This window comes from Hyperoodon ampullatus, assembly GCF_949752795.1.
Source record: "Hyperoodon ampullatus genome assembly, chromosome: 6".
Classification (NCBI taxonomy): Eukaryota; Metazoa; Chordata; class Mammalia; order Artiodactyla; family Ziphiidae; genus Hyperoodon; species Hyperoodon ampullatus.
In genome coordinates this window covers 20,681,198-20,695,808 of record NC_136919.1, presented here as the reverse complement: position 1 = coordinate 20,695,808, position 14,611 = coordinate 20,681,198, and the positions used below count along the sequence as shown (strand labels likewise).

The window sequence follows — 14,611 nt, the reverse complement described above, 5'->3', positions numbered from 1 at the left end:
GGGGCTGACCTTCCTTCCAGCTCTGCTTCCTCGCAACAAGCTCTGGAGATTGAAAGTGCCTGCCCCCTCCACATACTATACTGTGCATTTCTGTCCCTCAGGTGCTGGGGGCCTGTGCTCCTGTCTCATGGCACCAGGCTGCCCATGGCGGGCCATGAGGCTGGCTGGAGGAAGCTGCTCTGGTCTGGACCTGTGCCAGGCTGCTCTCATCCAAGAGAAGGCTCAAGAGAGAGATGGAGGGGCCAGGGTCAGGGAAGGGCCCTGCAGCTGGTGGGGGGTGGAGGTCCAAGGGTGGAGAACGTTTTTCCAAACCCCACCTCTTTGGGCCAGGAGGGTGCTCCCCTGCCCTTGCTTGGGTCTGGTGAGTACAGGTCTGAGCTTCAAAGCATGTCGCAAACCTGGCTAACTGCTGGCCTGGGGCAGCTGGGCGAGCAGGCCAAGCCCGCCGAGTGGGCGCGCCAGGAGCCGCGGGCCTGGTATGGGGCTGGCACCTGCAGCCCAGAGCGGCCCCCGAGCCCTGAGCCTCGGTGGGGCCGCCCATCCTGCCGGCTCCACGGGGAGGACCACCGTCCCGGCAGCAGATGGGCCGCGGGCGCCTCCTCCCCTCGGCCGGTGGCGGCTCGGTCAGGTGGAAATCTCCCCATTCAAACCGGCGCGGGCCAATCAGGGCCTGGCGCGCCCGCCGGTTCAAATGCGCGCTGCAGCCGGCCTCCCGCGCCCGCCGCCGAGACACTGGCGCGGGGGCGGTGAACCTGCTGCCTCGGTTACTGGGAGCAACACAGACGCGTCGAGTTACAGGCGCACCGGCCCGGCGGGAGCGGGTCCATTACCATGGAGCGCTCCCTGCACCGCGTCTCCCTCGGGAGCCGGCGCGCCCACCCGGGCTTGTCCTTCTACCTCACCACCTTTGGTAAGTGCCCGCGGCGGCTGCCGCCAGGGGCTGCTTCACCCTGCCCGCAGCGCCCAGAGAGGGCAACCCCCTCGTGGTGGCAGGTGAGGCAGGGAGCAGCCATCCTTCTGTTTGGGGACATCTGCCTCCCGTGGTCGCTCAGGAGGGGCTCAGGGCACAGGCTCAGGCCGCGCAAGCCGCTGGGCCCCACCTGCTGCCTGGCCACTGGGGCCGAGTGCAGTTGGTTGTGCCTCACTTGGCTGGGACAGTCGTGCCCCAGTTAATCTTTGAGGGATGGGGTTTGCCACCACGGAGCTTCCCATTAACAAGCAGCTCAGGGTTAAGTCAAGGTCTTGTTACTACATCTCCAGACCTCCTCAGTCCTCTTTCCTTTGGCTCAGGGACGAGACAGGTGCTGGGTCAGCCCCGATGGCCTTGGCTTCCTGTGGGCTCACCTTGGAGAGGCTGCAGCGCCACGGCTCCAGCGGATGCCTGACCTGCAGCAGAGATGGGAGAATTCTCTCCTCCAGGAGCTACTGCGCTCTCAGCAGGGTCCCAGGGCTGCCCTGGGGGCTTGAGGCGGAAAGAATTGGGCAGTAGGCTCCTGCTTCCAAGCCCCTAGATAGCAGGAGTGGATCCCCCCAAATAGCAGCTGGGCAGCAGCTGCCCCAAGGATCTGGGCAAACCTGGCCTTCCAAGTCCCCACAAGAAAGATAAATAGCCGTGTCCTAGGATACAGCTCTCCCTAGCCTTTGTTTCCTCACTGGTTCTGCAACTCTCTGTGGGCAGGGACTTATGTCTCCTCTCTGAAGACTTGAGATCCCGAGAGGAAGGTCTCCCAATGAGCCAGCTGCAGAGTTGGTACCTGAGCTCAAGCCTTCTGAGATGACGTGTACAGCACATTTAAAAAAAAAACTTTTATACAATTTTCCTCATGAAAGTTGGGGCAGTTACTGCAACATAAGTGGACTTTGCCCACTTTTCAAAGACAGAGCACCTAAGGAGTTGTGCCCTCCTTGGGGTTCCGGCTCTCCTCCTCTAGGGCTTACCTGTATCAGCACGCTTGGCTCTTCACAACCTGCCTTCTTCTCCAGGGGTAGAGGGAGTAACGGAAAAGCAGTGGCTTGGCCCCTAGAAATGGCCTGTGGTCTGGTATCCTGGAATTCACGGGTCCAGTTGGTAGAGGGTAACAAGAGTAATTAACTCAACACCATTTGTTGCATGTTTATCACGTGCCATACCGTGTGCCAAGTGCTTCCCCTGCATCATCTCATTTAATCCTCCCAGCCAGTGGAGGCAATTCCTGTTAGCCCCATGAGAATGTGGGATTCTACCAGATAGGGGAGGTTCCCGGGATGCTCTGAGCTGGTGGTACTGGGGTGGTCAGGAACAAGTGGCGGAGAGCTGTGAGGCCTTGTTACCTTAGCCGTGTCCTGATTAAAAAGTAAAAAACGTTTCACTGTTTTTTCTCCTTATTATCATGGTAAGATGTATTCATTGTTGAAAACTTAGTGAAAAGAAGAAAGCGAAAATCACCTGTAATCTGACTCCCCAGAGGAGGCCATTGTTAACATGGTTTATATCCTTCCAGACTTACTTCTCTGTGTGTGTGTGTGTGTGCGCGCGGGTGTGTATTTGTGTGTGCCTAATTTTAACAAAATTGAGATTCTGCTGTATGCACAGCTTTGTAACCCGTTTCTTTTCCTTACTGGTATGATGTGACTATTTCCTTGTATCAGCCCATATTCTTGTACTGAGTTAATCTCCCTGCCAGATCTGGGAAGCTGGGGAGGGTCCAACCCAGCAGGGAGTGGATGACCTGCCCAGACATGGCCTCAGGGCTGCGTTGGGTGGGTATCAGGGTGTGATGTGACCTGAGTGTGCACCGGGGCGGGCAGGAACCTGGTGGGGTGGGGAGCCTCCCGCTCCACGTATGCAGCCTCCTCTCAAATCTCTCTGTGGACTGACACTGGAAGAGTTCTCTCCTGCTTCCTTCATTAGCTCTGTTTCCTTGACAAATGCCGTCCCTCTTCCAGGCTGCTGATTTCTTTGTACACTGAGTGATCTTTGCTTGTCTGCTTGGGAATGAAGAGTTTTACCAGGGGTTTTCAAACGTGGCCAGTTATCAGAAGCACCTGAAGATCCCAGAGATCCTGGTTTAATAGGTCTGGGGTGCAGCCAAGAATCTGTAATTTTAAGAAGTATTTTGTTAATGAGCCAGGTTTGGAAGCTATGGATTCAGAGTCAGTTGGCTATCAACTATTCAGTTTTTGTCTATCAACTATTCAGTTTGATAGCCAACTTGGACTCCCTTAAAATGAAGGTCTTTGCTAAGTTTTCCTCAGTTCACTGGCTTATCCCCAGCATGGCAGGTAGCCCCTGGCCTTCAACAGTGGGCTCTGCCCTGGTGGAACCAGAGGAAGCTGCTGCTTAACTGGTAGTTCCTTGAGCACAAATAGGTAAAGGGAGCTAAATTTCCAGCATCTCTGGAACTAAAAAGAAACAAAATTGTTTTGACCAGAATTTTTTTCAGGGAGAATACTGTATGGAATATGTCGTGATTTATGTATTTGTGTGTGTGTGTGTGTTTGTGTGCATGAGTACAGCTCCTTGTACCCCAGTAAGGGGCACCTTCAAGTAACGTTAGTTGGCCATACATTGTTGCCTTCTAAGGAGGTGGCCTGGCTTCAAGGGAGGGGGGTAAGTAAACTAGAGCTCGAACCCAACTACTACAGAGGGATTTTATATTTATAAGAAATGGTATAATTTGAAGAAGCCATTACAGGTGCACATAAGTTTTTTTTCCTTCAGGATTATATATTTTAATTTTATTAGTATATTTGTTAACTTAAAAAATAGCTTTTTTGAGATATAATTTACATACATACAATTCACTCATTTAAAGTATACAATTAAATAGTTTTCAGTACATTCACAGAGTTGTGTAACCATTACCACAGTCAACTTTAGATCATTTTTATCACTTCAAAAAGAAACACTATACCCTTTAGTTTATTACCCCCAATTCCCAATCCCCTCTGTCCCCTAACTCTAAGCAATCACTGATTTACTTTCTGTCTTTATATACTTGCTTATGCTGGACATTTCATATAAGTGGAATCCTATAATAGGTGGCCTTTTGTGACTGGCTTCTTTCAGTTAGCATAATGTTTACAAGGTTCATCCATGTTGTAGCATATATCAGTATTTCATTCATTTTTACAGCTGAGTAATATTCTATTGTATGGATATACCACATTTTCTTTATTAATTCATTGATGGACATTTGGATTGTTTCTGTCTTTTGGCTGTTATGAATATTGCTCTGCTATGAACACTGATACACAAGTTTTTGTGTGGACAAATGTTTTCACTTCTCTTGGGTATACACCTAGGGGTGGAATTGCTAGGTCAAATGGTAACTCTATGTTTAACTATTTGAGAAACTACGAAACTCTTTTCCAGAGTGGTTGCACCATTTTGCATTTCTGTCAGCAAGGCACGAGGGTTTTGCTTTCTCCACAACCTCACCAACACTTGCTATTATCTGACTTTTTGATTCTAGCCATCCTAGTGGATGTGAAGTGGTTATCTCATTGTGGTTTTGATTTGCATTTCCCTGATGACCAGTGCCATTTAGCATCTTTTCATGTGCTTATTGGCTACTTGTATATCTTCTTTAGAGAAAAATTTATTCAGATTCTTTGCCCATTTAATTTAAAAATTTAAAATTAAATAGCCAATTTAAGGACTACTTGTTTATTTTTGAGTTGTAAGAGTTCTTTATATATGCTAGATACTAGTCCCTTATCAGATATTATTTACAATATTTTCTCTCAATCTGTGGGTTTTTTTTGTTGTTGTTGTTTTTTTGTTTTTGCGGTACGCGGGCCTCTCACCACTGTGGCCTCTCCCACCGCGGAGCACAGGCTCCGGACATGCAGGCTCAGCGGCCATGGCTCACGGGCCCAGCCGCTCCGCGGCATGTGGGATCCTCCCGGACCAGGGCACGAACCTGCGTCCCCTGCATCGGCAGGCGGACTCTCAACCACTGCGCCACCAGGGAAGCCCCAATCTGTGGGTTTTTTGATCCACTTTCTTTTTTTTTCTTTTTTTTTTTTTTTGCGGTATGCGGGCCTCTCACTGCTGTGGCCTCTCCCGTTGCGGAGCACAGGCTCCGGACGCTCAGGCTCAGCAGCCATGGCTCACGGGCCCAGCCACTCCGCGGCATGTGGGATCTTCCCGGACCGGGGCACAAACCCGTGTCCCCTACATCGGCAGGCGGACTCTCAACCACTGCGCCACCAGGGAAGCCCTGATCCACTTTCTTGATAGTGTTCTTTGAAACTCAAATATTTTTCATTTTGATGGAGTCCAATTAATCCATTTTTAATTTGGTTGCTGTGCTTTTGGTGTCAAATCTCAGCATCTACGATCATATCCAAGATCACAGAAATTTACCTCTATGTTTTCTTCTTAGAGTTTTATAGTTTTGAGGGCTTCCCTGGTGGTGCAGTGGTTAGGAGTCTGCCTGCCAATGCAGGGGACATGGGTTCGAGCCCTGGTCCGGGAAGATCCCACATGCTGCAGAGCAGCTAAGCCTGTGTGCCACAACTACTGACTGTGCTCTAGAGCCCGCGAACCACAACTACTGAGCCCGCGCGGCACAACTACTGCAGCTTGTGCACCTAGAGCCTGTGCTCCGCAACAAGAGAAGCCACCACAATGAGAAGCCTGCACACCGCAATGAAGAGTAGCCCCTGCTTGCCACAACTAGAGAAATCCCGCGCACAACAACAAAGACCCAGTGCAGCCAAAAATAAATAAATTAAATAAATTTATATAAAAAAAAAGAGTTGTATAGTTTTGACTCTTAGATTTAGGTCTCTGAGTTTGAGTTAAAAGCTTATTTTAAAAAAACATTTTGAGTTAATTTTTTTATATGGTGTGAGGAAAGGATCCAACTTCATTCACGTGTACATGGTATCCAATTGTCCTGGCATCAGTTGTTGAAAATACTATTATATCGTCATTGGATGGTCTTGGCACCTATGTTGAAAATTAATTGACCATACATACATGAGTTTCTTTCTGGACTTTTAATTCTATTCCATTAATCTGTTTGACTATTCTTATGCCAGTATCACACTTTCTTGAAAACGGTTGCTTTGTAGTAAGTTTTGAAATTGGGAAATGTGAATCCTTCAGTTTTGTTCTTCTTTTTCAAGATTGTTTTGACTATCTTGGGTTCCTTGATTTTACATATGAATTTAGGCATCATATTTTATATAGAAAATACAAACCCAAGTTCATAAAAATGTTTGATAAGTATTTAAAGCATATCTTCTTGAAAGAATACCAACTTACTAGCTTGCCTGAGGCAACAGATAATTAACTTACCTGGGATTTGGTCCAGGGCCTGAATGTGGTGAGTGGTCATGGGAGAGAACAGCTTGCCTTTCCCCCAGAGTGTCTGAGCCAGGAGGTGATAGGCAGGCTGGACACGTTCTGAGGGCTGCAGGGAGCTGTGGCCATTCGGTGACACAACCCCACTCTCTTTAGAACGGTTATACCCAAATGAAAGCTGTGGGTAGCGGCTCTGCCTGTAAGCTCTAGCGAAAGTGCCTGGAATCTTGGGTTTGCTAGAAGGAAGTCAGAAAGATGTGGTTCTGCAGGCAGAGTAGACTAAGGAATGTCGTTAATTTGGTGGGCATTTTCTTTGTTTTTCTATGTTTGTTGTGATAGTACAATATTAGCTGGGACCTGTCCCTCTCCTTTCTCTGCCTCTCATTAGAAGCCGCAGAGATAAAAAGTCCATTTTCTGTAGTGAGAATGAAGCTTGGGAACAGATGCCAGGCAGGATGATGTGTTGGGCAGTGTGAAGTCAGGCCCTGAACTTGAGGCCTGCGACATGTCCCGTCCCCACCAGCTGCCCCTGGCTCGCCCGGCTGCCCTGAGCCCAGGACAATGGGGAAACCCATCCAACCATTTCTCAAGAGATTGTCATTTGCTGGTCAGGGGCCTCAGCATTTATTGGCTTTCCTGTCATTTGGAGTCCATTTGCTTGGGAGCATTCAGAAATTCTCAGAGTCTGGCCTGTTGATAACCCTTTGTTTTCTTTTCCAGTTCTGCTCTCTCTGTTCTTTTTTAAAACACTTTTTATTATGAAATATAACACAATACAGAAAAGTGTCCCTCCGGATGATGTGCAGTTCAGTGATGTATTGTGAAGCAAATACTGTGTAACTTTCACTGGGGATTGGCTTCTGGATTGCCAATATCCAGAAGCCTCATGTTTGATATGTAAATAGTTTTTTTGTTTATCATTCAGTTCAAAATGTTTTCTAATTTTCAAGTAATTTCTTCTTGAATCCATGGGTTATTTGGAATTATATTTCTTAATTTCCAAATACTGGGGATTTTAGTAGTTTTTTTGTTCCTTATTTTACCTTTATGCAGAGAACGTACTCTGCATCCATTCAGTCCTTTGATGGCTCAGCTTTTATAAATGTTCTGTGTGTACTTGAAAAGACCTGAAGTAGGCGGGTGTAGTGTTCTTTGCATATGTCAGGTTTAGGTCAAGTTTACTACTTATGCTGTTCATGTATTCTATATCCTTGCTGATTTCCTCCCCCCCCCACCATCAGTTACTGAGAGAAGTGTGTTAAAATTCCTACTATGATTATAAATTTATCTATTTCTCATTATAGTTCTGTCATTTTTTTCCTTTATATATTTTGAAGCAATATTAAGAATATACAAATTTAGAATCATTGTCTTTCTGATGAGTTGAAACTCTTATTATTCTGGTCTTCTTTTATTGTTATGAAGTCTTCTCTTCATTTCTAGTGGAGACAAAGTGCACTTTTCCTGAGATTGACATAGATACCCAGCCTTCTTTTGGTTAATAATTGCTTGGCATATCTTTTTCCATCCTATTTCTTTCAATCTTTCTGCTTCTTTACATTTTAGGTATGCTGTGTCTGTTACAAACGGCAGGCACAGGCTTGTTATTTTTTTCTTCTTAATGCAGACCTGGGATGATATCTCCTTTAAAAAGATCTTTATTTGTTTCTGTCAGGTGCTGGAGGTCACTAGCATCTGGAATAATCTTAATTCAATGTTAGGGACTCGGATTGAGGTGAGCTGCAGTCCCTTGAGGAACTGTGTCTGACCATGGTTTACTCTGTTCCTAAGGAGCAACCCTTTGGGGCTCCAACCCAAAATGTAGGGGTGCAGAAGGACCCCACTTCTTGGCAGGCCCTGGTCTCCAACTCCTGTTCCTCCAGCCCCAAGAGGCAGGCAGAAACTCTGCTCAGGCTCTCAGACTTTGTTACCTCTGGAACTTGTAAATATCCCCAGGAGAAAATTAGCCCAGAAAAACAGTAAACTTAATTGCATGGACCTCCATCCCCCCAGATCCTGCTTAGTAGTTCCTCTCTATCTTGTTACATCTCCAAGAAGCTGCTTTTAAATACTTTGTCTAACTTTTCTAGATTTCCTCAATGAGTCTGTCATCCCAGGAATAGAAGTCCCCTACATGTTTTCTAATTTTTCTGACTTGTTTTTTTTCTTTTTCTTCTTTCCTCCTTTCCTATTGTCATTTCAGTGGGAATGCCTTCTATTTGCCAGGTACTTCACATATATTAGTTCCCACTTTTACAACAGCTCTATTAGGGCTGTATTATTATTATTCTTTCCATTGTACAGATGAGAAAACTGAGGATGTAGTGATTAAGGATCATCAGTGGTGGAACCAGGACCCAAACTAGATCTTAATGATTCCAAAATGCTTTGCTTAGAGATACATGCTTCCTCTCTTGTGTTTTTCATATTAGACTTGTTCTGCTGGAAAACTTCATTTGATAGAGAAAAATAATAATGAAAATGTAAAACATAATGAAAATAGGGGACTTCCCTGGTGGTCAGTGAGTAAGACTCCATGCTCCCAATGCAGGAGACCTGAGTTTGATCCCTGTGGGGAACTAGATCCCACATGCATGCCGCAGCTAAGAGTTCGCATGCCGCAACTAAGAAGCCCGCATGCCGCAACTAAGAAGTCCGCATGCTGCAACAAATCCCACATGCTGCAGCGAAGATCCTGTGTGCTGCAACTAAGACCCGGTGCACAGTAAAATCACTTTTGGATTGGGCTTTTTTATTTTTTGTTGCTTGTGAATATGCCTATATGGTTGCCTGTTGTTGTGATCATGCATTGCCACTGTTGCATAGGATTCCATAGAGTAAATAAATATTAATTAATTTATTCCAATGTGTATTACAATATGAGTGATTTTCAGTTTGTGTCTACTGAGAATAGCACTGGTATATAAATTCTAGAGCTTGGAAAAAAAAAAAAACCCGGTGCAGCCAAAATAAATAAATAAATAAATATAAGAAAGCATAGTGAAAATAAATGATTGACTCCATTGTATGGCTCAAAGCTATTAGCAAGCACATAACAGGTGCTAATCATTATATAATAACATACTTTGGAGAAGCCTGTAATATGAAATGGATAAGGATGCTGAGTAATTTATAAAATGTGATAAAACTGACAATTCTGGAATTAAACATATGACTTTATAGATGTGATTAAATTATTATAATAAAACTTAAAGGAGAATTGGAAAAGGCAGGATAATGTGAATTTTCTATATATTATAGTATTATACACAAATATGTATAAAAGAAAACCATTTGCTCTGCAGGTAAAGCATTTTCTTGAATGTGCTGGGCTGTCCTTGGGTTAATGTGGGACATTTCCAGATTTTGCAGTTTGGTGATAATGAGTATGGTTTAAATCTATCAAAATTCTTTATTAAGAAAATGACGGACCTCAAAAACTGGGAGTCTTCTTTATCCTTAGTCATACTATGCTGATTTATCTTAGAACTCTATTTTCTTAACAATTTTTAAAATTGAAAAATTGCTTCAGAATTGAGATGAGATTTATGTCACCCAATTGTGGAGGCAACATGAGTATGTATTAGTTATCTACTGCTTCATAACAGGTGATCCCACTATGTATTGGCTTAAAAAACCAAACATTTTTTATCTCACTGTTTCTGTGAGTCAGGAGTCTGGGGATGGCTTAGCTGGGTGTTTTTGCTGAGGGTCTCTCACGTAGATTGCAGTCAAGATGTTAGCAGACTTATGCTGGCAGTGCAATCTACTTCTGGAAGGAAAAACAGCTTGGGAAGCCACATGAATATGAGGTTTCACAGGAAGCAGAGAGTCAAATGAACAGGGTTGAACTGACCCATCATGATTTTTATTCCACCACGGCACCCCCCTCCTCACTTTTGTTCTGCCAGCACTTACCATCGAAAGCCAGGGCTGCCTCTCCAAATGGAACTCAAGGTTCTCCCTCCTCCAAACAAAACACTTGAAATTCTACAGGGCTACATCCTAAGAGCTGTGTGGCTCCAGTTCCCCAGCACCGCTACTGTGTCTCCCTTAGAGGCAGAGAGTGAAATGCATGAACAGGGCATAACCCTCTCTGAGTGTTAGCGGCTGGCCAGGCTCCACGTAGACCCAACCTCCTTTGTATGTTTGTCCTGTTATCATCCTCCTTCCTGTGGCTTTCAACACATGAGAGCTCTTAAATGGGGAATTGCTTTTGGGGTGAATTGAGTTTGGGGATGACTGCTGCTCCATGCTAGCCAGGCAAGTCCCTCATAAATGTCGTCTCTGCACACCTCTGGGTGGTGTGAGGTCCTTCTAGGACACATTCCTGCTGACCCCTGTGTTCAGCAGTGGTGTGCAGCCCCCATCTTCTTGCTTCATTTTCTGAGTAGGTCTCTTCCTGACTGTGTCCTGAGAGTTGGAGCTCATGCTGCTGTGGCCCTCTATTTAGGAAGGTCTGCCAGATTAAATTTCTTTAGCTGGCTTCTATAACTTTTTTCCCATGGTGTCCAGTGAGTCCGAAACCCCCAAGTCCTGTACCCAGCAGAACATGCGTTCGTTGCTTTCTCTGCACTTTCTGAAGCTCACTCTCATCCGGCATTTTTCCTGCCATATGGGACCCATCTGTTCTCCCTTTACCTCTGGGCCCCCACTCCCTGGTGACCTCCTGCAGCCTCTCTGGGCACCTGTCACCACCACCCTTTGCAGACAGAGTCAGTGCCCAACTGTAGCCCCATGGGAACTGGGGATGTGCCCTCTCCAGGGCTCCCAAACACCCGGTGAGAATAACTTCAGGCCCTCTAGCCTGAACTTCCTGCATATTCTCAGGCCACACCCTGAGCCTAGGGAGAAAGTAGGGATATTGACAAGACCACAGATTTGGGGGCCTTGATTAGCTGGTACCTAGACCAGCTGAAGCCCCCAGGGATTCAACCTGACTTCCCCTCCTCCTGGTGGTTCATTTCTCTAGACTTGAAGACATTTCTTGGAGCCCGCCCTCTCTTGGGCTTCCTCTTGGCTTCTCAAGCAAAGGGCAAACCTTGTCCTGTGTCTGATAGCTCTCTCTGCTCCTGGACCCCAGGGTTGCATTGGCAGATGCCGTGGTGCATAGTTAGAGGGCTGTGAGTGTTCTGGAAAACCAGTTCAGTGCACAGGAAAGGTTTGGGCAGAGTTCTGGTCTCCAGTTCTGGTTCAGTCTATCCTGGTCCCTCTGGGCCCGGGGCAAGTCACCTTTCATCTCTGGGCAGGACTGTTCTGGCTACCAGATGAGGAGGTTGGGCAAGGTGATTTCAGGAGTCTTAGACATTCGATGGAACGGACTAAGGGGGAGGACAGAGGGGACAGTCGTGGCCAAGGGAAGGGTTCTCATTCTTCATCTTGCCGTCCCTTGTCTGTGAGCCTGAGAATGGGCTGGGCTAGGGTGTGTACTGCCCTGGGAACTTGGAGCTTGGTCTGCTGGGTTTGGTTTCTCTGCTGTTACAGGGTGTAGGCAGGGCCTGGAAGAGGAGCTGCATGGAGCTGTGCAGACTCCTCTGATTTCTGAGTCAGTCTTCACCCCAGGCCCATCCTCTGCTCCAGCTCCACCCTTGACCTTGCTCACGCCCCTGTCCTAGCCACTGGGCTCTGAGTTCCCTGAGGGTAGGCACTGTTGAGATCTACCCTTCCTCCTCAGGCCTGCGTGCAGGTGCCCGGCAGATGTTTGTCAAATGGAATTAGTGACCATTTGTGTCGGGAGATTTCTCGGTTCTGATTTCTGGGAAAGGGCCGTTGGAAGGTGATAGGTGTTGGGCAGCACAGTGGTTCCCACGGCTGTGGAAAGCCAGATGTGTTTGGGCCCGAGTCGGCTTTGCACTGGTAACAGTTTCAGAAAAAATGTGTTAACTGTAGATGCCTTTGGGTTGATGAGATCCAGTCCATGGCTGCTGGCCCTGTTCATCTGTTTCCAGCCTCCTTCTCCCACCCCACGCTGGATCCGGGCCCAGTTTTTGTTGGAGGTTTCTCAGCTCTAGGGAGCCCCAAAGTGGTAATTGCTCAGACCTTGAACTAATAATACCATGGATTCTCCTGGCGCCTTTCATCCAAGGACCTCCTAGCCCTCCAGCATTATCTGATCCCCACACAGCTCAGAAAGTGTGTTAACCCCTATTATTAGCTCCACCTCACACGTTGTGGCTCTGAGAGAGGAGCGTAGTTGGGTCTGGGGCTGGAGCAGACCTCCTGGGCTTCTGAGATCAGTGTCCTGGGCAGGAGAGCGGCAGGGATTTGTGATGGGTGAAGAGCTGGACCAGGGTTTGCTGCGGCCTGAATTGCTTGGGACTGTAGTATGGGGTGCGCAGGCTTCAGTAGTTGTGGCACGTGGGCTCCATAGTTGTGGCTCGTGGGCTCTAGAGCGCAGGCTCAGTAGTTGTGGCGCATGGGCTTAGTTGCTCTGCGGCATGTGGGATACTACACCCCAACACCCAAAAGTATGAGGGGCAAGATCATTGTGGTCGGTGGACTGCTGTAGAGCTATGAGGCGTGGAGTTTCCCTCCTTTCTGTGCTATGCCTGCCCTTCTGCCAGCCAGCAACTAAGCGCGAGCCCCAACCACCAGTCCAGTTCCACGGGGCATGTCCAGAGATGAACAGTTGGGATGATGAGGGGTGTCTGTGCCATGAGGAATGCTGGAGGGACTTCAGACTTTGGTGTAAAGGAGAGAGCCCAGAGACTGCAGAGTGAGGTCCAGTCAATGAAAGGTACTGAGAGACCACTTTTGGCTCAATAAAGATGAAGCACGGAACAATCAGATCTATCTCAAAAGAGACAGGGCTCTCATTGTGGGAAGCGAGCTCCCCATCACTGGAGGTGATCAAGCAGAGGCAGATAACTTCTAGATAGCATTGTCATGGATGGAGCAGATGCAGGGCTTTCTGGATGATGTGCTGGTTTGCTGCAGGCTGGGAAGGCCTGCCCTTCCCCTGTGTCTACTGGGTAGATCCAGTTCAGTGGTTTCTTGAAGTTCTAGGAGGAGTCTATTGGATGGAGAGAAGATTTTTCCACGTGTCATTGAGGAGGAGGAGTGTGGTCCTATCTCTCCTCTGTCCATGCTGGAGAGCCACTGGGTGTCTGTGAGGATGACCTGATGTTCTGTTTTTTGTGGTTTTTTATACATTTATTTATTTATTTTTGGCTGTGTTGGGTCTTCGTTGCTGCACGCGGGCTTTCTCTGGTTGCGGTGAGCGGGGACTACTCTTCATTGCAGTGCATGGGCTTCTCATTGCAGTGGCTTCTCTTGTTGTGGAGCACCGGCTCTAGGTGCGCGGGCTTCAGTAGTTGTGGCATGTGGGCTCAGTAGTTGTGGCTCGTGGATTCTAGAGCACAGGCTCAGTAGTTGTGGCACAGGGGCTTAGTTGCTCCATGGCATGTGGGATCTTCCCGGACCAGGGCTCCCACCCGTGTCCCCTGCATCGGCAGGCGGATTCTTAACCACTGTGCCACGAGGCAAGTCCCCCCACCTTTCCTTCTTTATTTGTTTCCTCTTTAGTTTTTTTTTTAAGTTTTATTGAAATATAGTTGATTTACAATGTTGTGTTAATTTCTCCTGCATAGCAAAGTGACTCAGTTATACATATATAGATAGATAGATAGATATAGATATATACATATATTTTTTTCATATTTTTGCATTATGGTTTGTCACAGGATGTTGAATATAGTTCCCTGTGCTATACAGTAGGACCTTGTTGTTTATCCATCCTATATATAATCGTTTGCCTCTGCTAATCCCAAACTCCCATTCCTTCCCTCCCCTACCCCTTCTCCCCCTTGGCAACCAGAAGTCTGTTCTCTATGTGTGTGTGTTTCCTCTTTAGTTTATTTTTAATTATAAAAGTGCTATAGGTCATGGATATATTTGTACTGTTACAACAACTACAATAGTGATAGATTGAGATCCCTCTTGGCTTCCCTCCCTCCAATTCACAGTCTCTTCCCTAGAGGTGATCACTGTTTTTAATTTGACATCCTTTCAGAACACACACACGCACACACACACAGAAATATATACCATGTGTATTGTTCTGCAATTTTCTTGTTCCACTTAAAAACATGTCTCAATAATGTTCCTATTCCAGGACTTATACTGCTCCCCCATTCTTTATATCAGCCCATACTATCCCACAACACAGCTATAGTTCGTTCATTTAACCATTTTCATATGGATGGATTTTTCAGGTGTTTCCAATTTTTTACAATGCTGTGGTGCCAGCCTTTGTGCACACTTGAGTTTTTGTCTATGATAGTTACCTGGAAGTATAATTGCTAGGTTGAATGATAA

At 46.7% G+C, this 14,611-nt stretch overlaps 1 protein-coding gene across 1 annotated transcript in view; it reads left to right on the top strand.

The window, feature by feature from the left end:
- Nucleotides 1-831: 831 nt before the first annotated feature.
- The window catches only part of RGS3 (regulator of G protein signaling 3), a gene marked incomplete at its 5' end in the record, with an annotated part of 126,049 nt that continues 112,269 nt past the window's right edge, over nucleotides 832-14,611 (top strand). The window contains 1 exon segment of the mRNA XM_079706521.1: nucleotides 832-910. Coding sequence (XP_079562647.1) covers nucleotides 832-910 — 79 coding nt within the window.